At 37.6% G+C, this 8,571-nt stretch overlaps 1 protein-coding gene across 1 annotated transcript; it reads right to left on the reverse strand.

The window, feature by feature from the left end:
* Nucleotides 1–638: 638 nt before the first annotated feature.
* LOC104112957 (receptor-like protein kinase HSL1) lies at nt 639–4,607 on the reverse strand. Its single transcript, XM_009623008.4, has 2 exons — nt 1,869–4,607; nt 639–1,301 (listed from the first exon to the last, which is right to left on the reverse strand). Exons 1-2 carry the CDS (start codon nt 4,456–4,458, stop codon nt 910–912), a joined length of 2,982 nt encoding a protein of 993 aa, XP_009621303.1. The 5' UTR covers nt 4,459–4,607; the 3' UTR covers nt 639–909.
* Between the last annotated feature and the right edge of the window lie 3,964 nt (nt 4,608–8,571).

The raw sequence follows: 8,571 nt of genomic DNA on the forward strand, positions 1-8,571 counted from the left end.
TTAACAATTTGATTATTCATCGGTTTGTCGAGAACAAATTAAGTTCGTTAAGGAAAAAAAAAAACAATTTCCAGTATTTTATCTCTCCTTTTGTTTAGCAAGTCATTTTCCAGTATTTCAAATAAATCACGAAACAAACAAGCACACGTGCAAGAATTTTCACATGTTGGCTAAGAAATGAAATGGCTACTGTCCTTCTGGATATGCACTGGATTGTCCTCTTCCCTTGGCCGTAGTTTTGGTGAAATGTTTCAGATGTACTAGTGCAATTTGAGGTAGATAAGAATAGAGGACCCATTATTACAGTTAATAAGAAGAGGGCCATAAATAAGTCACCAAACTCTAGTACTACATCATAATAATTGGTATCACATTCTTTCTACACAGTAAACAATTTCAATAGTAACATCTTTCAAGAATTAAGCCTAGAGGAAGGTGAAATATTCCCCCTTTTTTGGTTATTCTTGTACATGTTCTAGTAGTTACCATTAAAAGCAGTAGTTCAATTGCAACAACCAACTTTAAAAATTGCTTGATTAGACTCAGAATTCACCAGAAAGATGCTGGAGATTGTAGAAAAATCACTGTCAAGAGAATAGAGTATAGGTAGCACATTTAAGATCTTTTAATGCCAGATATTCAAACTTGAACTGCAATAATTTGGGTGGTTGGATGAAATTTACAATGAGAAACAAGCTTCTTCCAACTCTCTTTTTTTTTCTTCCTAATATTCTTTTGTCCTCCCTTTTTCATTAAACTTCAATTCTTTCTCCCCCTCAACCCAAAACAACAGCAAACACCTAGTGGGTACTTGTGGACAAAGAATTGAGTAGTTAGCAGATGAACAAAGATGTTAAATGAGTCCCAATTTCAAGTTCATCCTTTGTGACAAAATTTGTTGAGCCATCTTTAAGCTACACTTCCTTGATCTGATGCTTCTTCATAGTAATAAGGAGTCAATTTGCCATCCTTAGAAGCAGCCTTGGGCAGGTTCCCAGCACCCACTTCTTGCAACATTTTTACGACCCGTCTCATCGAGGGTCGGTTGATTGGGAGAGGGCTAGTGCAGAGGAGGCCAATATTTAAGACCTTGCATATCTCCTCTTTGAAACAAGAATCATGTTTAGGGTCAATTACATGATCTACACCCTTCTGGTCCAGTGTAGAGCATACCCACTTCACCAAATCCTTTTCCCCAAACTCGGGATCCACGGGGCGCTTCCCAGTCACAAGCTCTAGGATTACCACACCGAAGCTGTATATATCGCTCTTCTCATTCACCCGCAGTGTGTATGCATATTCTGCAGTGCGAAAAGAAAGAATTTAATCAACTGAGCAGCTCCAAGTAAACAAGAATGCAAATCTAAACAAAGTATGACCACATGAAACCCAGAATATGGGTTATTGATAATCAAACTTACCAGCTGCCCCAATGTAGCTAGCTGTTAATGTTTTCGAAAATCATAAGTGGAAAACTAAGCATAGCTTTTTCTACTGTCCTAATACAGTCTTTTATCCTCAAGAACAATTTCATTAGAACCGTTTAAACACAGGAAACATCGTGGAGCCTAGTGGACTATTCAAATGCTGTGCGGTTACTGTATTAGGGTAGTCCAGATATGAGGCAATTTCTATCAAAGTGTATTACACTTGACAAAATGTGGAATATCTAGGAAATATTGCAGTATATAGATCTAGCGGTCTGCTCAACTGCTGCAACAGTAATACTAGATCTCATTTTTGAAAGGCAAGATCCAGAAATTAAAGGCATAACAATTGGCAAGTACAACTCAACATGATATTGATAACAAATTCAAGACAAACTCATTAAAACTTAAACTGCAAAGTGGAAATATTAATCCACTAACCTGGAGCAATGTAACCACAAGACCCTGCAATGACAGACATGGACTTGATTCCCTTGGCATTGGCATCGACCGCCTTTGCTACACCAAAATCAGCAACTCGAGCTCCAAAATCACCATCCAACAAGATGTTGTTTGACTTAACATCTCTGTGAACAATCGGCGGAGCACAGTCATGATGCAAGTAAGAGAGTCCCTCCGCAGCATCCATGGCTATCTTATATCTCATAGGCCAGTCTAGAAGGCCACTTTTGCTGCTGTGTAGCAAATCACCCAAGCTTCCATTAGGCATGTACTCGTAAACCAGAAGTTTGCAATCCCTTGTTGTACAACAACACCATAGCTTAACAATGTTCTTGTGCCGAATCTTCCCCAATGTCTCAACCTCTGCTTCAAATCCATCATCTTGAATGCTACCCTTCTCGATATCACTACTATCATCTGTTATTTTCGCACTTCTCAAAATCTTCTTCACCGCAACAGTGTCACCCTTGCTCAGAACAACCTTGTAAACCTTCCCCGAAGCGCCACTTCCAATTAAGTTGTCCTCATCAAGAGCATCCAGTATTTCATACTCATTGAAACCCAACTTATGAAACGACATCAAAGTCCATTTAGACTTATCAATAGCCATATTAGCTTTCTTAAAATTCTTATACTTCCAATAGAACCAAACAACCCCAACTACAAACACCAATCCAGCAAGAGTAAAGAGTAACCTTAATAACCAAACATAACCAGCAGTTTTACCTTCAGCTGTTCCTTCACACAAGCCCTCAATGTCTCCACATAAACCAGCGTTCCCGAAAAAGCTACTCTTGTACATTTCCTTTGCATACAACGGGGGGATATCACCCGAAAGATCATTGTTCGACAAGTTCAGCTGATTGAGCTTCAAATTCTGCAACTCCATTGGGATCTTCCCTGAAAACTGGTTTCCCGATAGATCAAGATAATTCAAAACAGACAAGCTCCCAATTTCCTTGGGGATAGCTCCAGAAAGATCATTATTTGCCAAGTTCAATTCATTCAACTTCTTCAAAGAATGAATCCCACTTGGAAGCTCACCAATTAACTCATTATTGTGAAGATCCAGCCTTCCCAATTGTCCAAGCATCACTAAACTAGCTGGCAAAGGCCCAGAAAACAGGTTATCATTGCCCACAAAATCAAGAAGATTTTCCAGAGAACCAATCTCCTCCGGAATAGGACCTGAAAATTTGTTCTTGGACAAAATCAAAGCTGATAAATTTGAAGCACTAGCTATAGTTTTTGCGATATCACCAGACAGTGAATTGTCCATGAGCTCAAGCAGGGAAAGGTGTGGTAGGCCCCAGAATCCCGCCGGAACATCACCAGAGAACTGATTGTGAGCCAATCTCACCCGCAGTAAGCTCCGGCATTCACTCAAACTCGCCGGAATTTCACCGGTAAGTAAGTTATCTATCATCAAAAGCTCCTCCAAAAACCCTTTCCCACACAAATTCTCCGGAAGTTCGCCGGAAAATTTATTTTCAGACACATCAATCCACAACAAAGGTGAATTCTTCCCGAGATCTTTAGGCAAACTACCATTAAAACGGTTGTGAAAAAGCCGCAACTCATACAAATTCGGCGAATTCGCAATGCCTTGTGGCAATTCACCGAACATTTGGTTCTCATAAAGATTCAGTGACTCAAGTGGCAACTCACACAACTCCCTCGGAACCGTACCCGTGACCCGATTCATCGACACGTCGAGTCGCCTTAACGCTGTCATTTTCGACCACCCATTCACCGGTAACTCGCCGGTGAACGAGTTGTTATACAGCTCAATTTGTTCAGCATTAGTTAACTCAGTGAGCCAACTCGGGATCGGCCCATCCAAGTAGTTCACAGCAAGGTCCAAATCCACAATATTCTTCAACCGACCCAATGTATCAGGAACTTCACCGACCAAATTACAGTCGGAAAGCCACAAAACCTCGAGATTAGTCAGATTACCCAGCTCCGGCGGGATCCGACCCGTCGAAAACGGGTTGTACGACAGATTCAGCTGCTTTAACGTTGAAATGTTACCCAGAAACGCCGGAATAGTCCCGTCAAGCAAGTTCCCAACCAGTCCAAGAACCTCCAGCTGCCGGAAAGAACCGAAACTCGCCGGAATGTCGCCAGTAAAGTTGTTTCCCGACAAGTCCAGGTATTTCAAATTTGGAAGCGCAGGTAAACTCGCCGGAAGTGTACCGACCAAAAAATTCTGAGCCAAATCGAGATGCTCCAAAGATTCACACCCGGAGAAATCTTCAGGAAGAGTGGAGTTAACGGCGTTGTTGTATAACGAAATGTAACGGAGTTTTTTTAACCGACAGAGAAGTGAAGGAAAAGGACCAGCAACGTTAGCATTAGCGAGGTCTAAGGACGTAACAGACCGAGTTGTTTTGTCACATGTTATGCCAAACCAGTTACATGGTGTCTCGTCGTGTTCATTCCAGTTGGAAAGAACATTATCAGGGTCATCAAATCCGAGCTTCACGTTGTGCAAATACAGACCCTCTTGGTTAAGTGAGAAAATCAAAGTTGGGAACAAAAGGGTAACAAAGATTTGAAGAAACATTGTTGAAATTGAAGTGACTTTTGCTGTGTTCAAAGAATAGGTAAGAGAATCAAGAAAGAACAAGGAAGAAGAAGAAGAAGAAAGACTGCAAATTTCTTTTTGGGAAAAGGAAGTAGTAAAAGCTTGACTAAGACATGTTGTGAGTTATTTTTTTTGAGAGAGAGAGACATTTGTAGTGAATTTGGTTTTTAATTATATATAGAGTGAACTGTCTGTATAGGTGATATGATATATGTCTATTTTTGAAAAAAAAAAATTGAATGTCGAAATGATTGTGTTTTTAATTTCTTTTTCTGTTTAGTGTGTTTTCTTTCTGGAATGGTTTTCTATGACTACGTAAATTACACAAAAAATCTGGGTTTTATCTACATGGATGGGAATAGTATGATACTAGTACTCTGAATATCAACTGTTTAATCATAAATGTTTTCACATTTTTGAAATAATGATGAAGAATTTATTAATTTGTTTTGTGCTACAATAATGGTGAAAATACCAAAATTTATCAGCGTTATTAACTCTCCTGCTGCATGGGTCCTAATCTAATTATAGTATTGGTTTTATGACATGGATTCAACTTCTTAGTTTTTAGTTTTTACTTATACATTGGATCATATTAGGAATAGTTTTTTGTAAGAACAGGACAATAAAGTGCGAAAACTAGTTTTTTTGCCAAATATGAATCGCAATAACTTTAAATGAGTTTAATGATTTTACATTATCAAGGGAAACAATTAATGTTGGGAATTGGGATCAATATAAAATATTACTACCTCCGTCTTATATTATTTGTCATTATTCTCTTTTATACGTCTTTTAAGAAAAATTAATTAAGATGTAATTTTGACTATTTTACTCCTATTCATGTCATAATATTTAATCATTATTCATTGGTATTTGAACAAAATTAGGTTTTGTAGTCTTTAAGGATAATTATTACTAAGGGTAAAAAAAGATAATTAATTTTATTTTTAACTTCTAAAATAATAAATAATTTGAGATAATTATTTTTAGTAACCACGAATGTTAATATAAGACGGAGGGAATAGTAAACAATTAATCTTGGGCAATGAGATTATTCTTAAAAAGCAGAAAACTTTTAAATGAAGAGCTACGGAATGCAATTCTTTCGCGAGACATATCACTTTCAAATGCCGAGTTGCCCAATTTTTCTAGTCTTTCTACACGTTAAATAAAATTTAAAAAAATTACATTACAAACCTTTTTTTTTTAATACTAAAATGTATTAAAATGATTTTAGAATATCAAGGAAATTAGTAAATTGTAATATCCTTACATTTGATATTACATTAGTTTCAAAATTACATGGCAGTAACAATCATGGTAGTTTCAAGTCAATATCATCTCGCGGTGGAAAGAAGTATTTCATAACTTTTATTGACGATGGTACTCGATATTGCTATGTTTACTTACTGAATAGTAAAGATGAAGCAATAGACGCATTCAGGCAATACAAAAATGAAGTTGAAACGCAACTTAACAAGAAAGTAAAAATGATAAGAAGTGATAGGGGTGGTGAATATGAATCTCCTTTTGAAAAAATATATTTAGAATATGGAATTATTCATCAAACAACAGCCCCTTACACGCCTCAATCTAATGGGATTGCGGAAAGAAAGAATCGCACATTAAAGGAGATGATGAATGCGTTGTTGATAAGTTCTGGTTTGCCACAGAACTTGTGGGGGGAAGCCATTCTTACGGCTAATCGAATATTAAATCGAGTGCCCCATAGCAAAACACAATCCATTCCATATGAAAAATGGAAAGGAAGGAAGCCCAACTTGAATTATTTTAAAGTGTGGGGGTGTTTGGCAAAAGTGCAAGTTCCTAAACCCAAAAGGGTAAAGATAGGACCGAAAACCGTTGATTGTGTTTTCATAGGATATGCGACAAATAGTAAAGCATATCGATTTCTGGTTCATAAATCAGAAAATCCCGACATTCATAATAATACGGTTATAGAATCAGATAATGCTGAGTTTTTTGAAAATATATATCCGTATAAAAAGGAATGTGAGTCGTTTGGTGAAGGATCTAAACGACCTCGGGAAGAAACAAAAGAAAGTACATGTAATCAGGAGGATCCAAGACGTAGTAAACGTCAAAGAATGTCTACTTCATTTGGACCAGATTTTGTAACTTTCTTATTGGAAAATGATCCTCAAACATTTAAAAAAGCTATGACTTCTTCGGAATCATTATTTTGGAAAGAGGCAGTCAATAGTGAAATAGAATCCATATTAAACAACCATACATGGGAATTGGTTGATCTTCCTCCTGAAAATAAACCTTTGGGTTCTAAATGGATTTTTAAGAGAAAAATCAAAGATGATGATACTATTGATAAATTCAAGGCAAGACTCATAGTCAAAGGGTATAGACAACGAGAAGGTCTAGACTACTTTGATACATACTCTCCAGTTATAAGAATTACATCCATACGGATGTTAGTAGCATTAGCTGCAGTGTATGGTCTTGAAATTCATCAAATGGATGTTAAGACGGCCTTCTTAAATGGAGAGTTGGAGGAAGAAATTTACATGGAATAACCTGAAGGGTTTGTGGTTCCAGGTAAAGAAAAGAAGGTATGTAGACTTATTAAGTCTCTTTACGGACTAAAACAAGCACCCAAACAATGGCATGCGAAATTTGACCAAATAATGTTATCAAATAGTTTTAAAATAAATGAATGTGATAAATGTGTGTACATTAAAAATGTTCCAAATCACATAGTCATTGTTTGCCTATATGTGGATGATATGCTGATAATGAGTAATGACATTGCCAACATAAATACTACTAAGCGTATGCTCAATAGCAAGTTTGATATGAAAGACTTGGGAGTTGCTGATTTAATTCTGGGAATTAAGATCCATAAGACTCCTCAAGGTCTAGCATTGTCACAATCTCATTATATTAAGATAGTACTTGAAAAATTCAAGCACTTGGGCTTTAAAGTTGCAAAGACTCCAATTGACGTGAATCTTGCATTAGCAAAGAACAAAGGCCAAAGCATATCACAATTGGATTATGCTCGTGTGTTGGGATGCTTAATGTATATCATGAATTGTACACGACCAGATATAGCTTGTGCTATAAGTAAACTGAGTCGATATACGAGCAATCCAGGCCAATCTCATTGGATGGCAATGAAACGAGTTTTGGGATATTTAGAACATACCCAGAACTTTGAATTGCACTACAGTAATTTCCCTGCGGTGATTGAGGGATACTGTGATGCAAATTGGATCACCGGTTCAACTGATTCTAAGTCCACGAGTGGATATGTATTCACTATTGGTGGAGGAGCGGTATCTTGGAAGTCGTCCAAACAAACATGTATTGCCCGCTCTACAATGGAGGCTGAATTCATAGCCTTAGATAAAGCCGGTGAAGAAGCTGAATGGCTCCGGAATTTCTTGGAAGACATTCCATTTTGGCCCAAACCGTTGGCACCAATATGCATACATTGTGATAGTCAAGCGGCAATTGGAAGGGCTGGGAGCGTTATGTATAACGGTAAATCTCGTCATATACGACGAAGACATAAAACCGTTAGGCAATTACTCTCTAGAGGAATTATCACGATTGACTATGTAAAGTCAAGTGATAATGTGTCGGATCCACTTACAAAAGGCCTAACTAGAGAGGTAGTTGAGAAATCATCAAGGGGAATGGGGCTATGGCCGAGAACAAGTCATTGTGGCGGTAACTCTACCTAGAAGACTGGAGATCCCAAGATCTAGGTTCAAGGAGATCAAACAAAGTCATTAATGACGGTTCAACATTGTCAAATAAAATTTAAGTCTGTTCTCGTGATGAGACAATGTTCAGTACCAAGGATAAAGCATTAAGGCTTTTTAATGATTTCTAAATTTGATACGGGGTATATCAAATAGTGTATCTACAGGATGACACGTTTAGAAATCACCTATGTAAGTGTGAAGTGTTAGCCGCTTCAAGGAGAACTTTGTAAGGCCAGTTCTCTACGCACTTATGAAACCAGGCGGTGTTCATGGCTGAAACGAACACAACAATGAGAACCAAAGACGGTTAAGTGTTGATTGTGTGACTTATGGTTGTCTAGGT

The sequence above is a fragment of the Nicotiana tomentosiformis genome, chromosome 2 (assembly GCF_000390325.3).
Source record: "Nicotiana tomentosiformis chromosome 2, ASM39032v3, whole genome shotgun sequence".
NCBI classification, from domain to species: domain Eukaryota; kingdom Viridiplantae; phylum Streptophyta; class Magnoliopsida; order Solanales; family Solanaceae; genus Nicotiana; species Nicotiana tomentosiformis.

Coding starts and splice junctions, on each gene's coding strand:
- LOC104112957 (XM_009623008.4), bottom strand. CDS start 4,458: ATGTTTCTTCAAATCTTTGTTACCCTTTTGTTCCCAACTTTGATTTTC. Junction 1,302..1,868: donor TTGTGGTTACATTGCTCCAG/GTTAGTGGATTA, acceptor TTCGCACTGCAG/AATATGCATACACACTGCGG.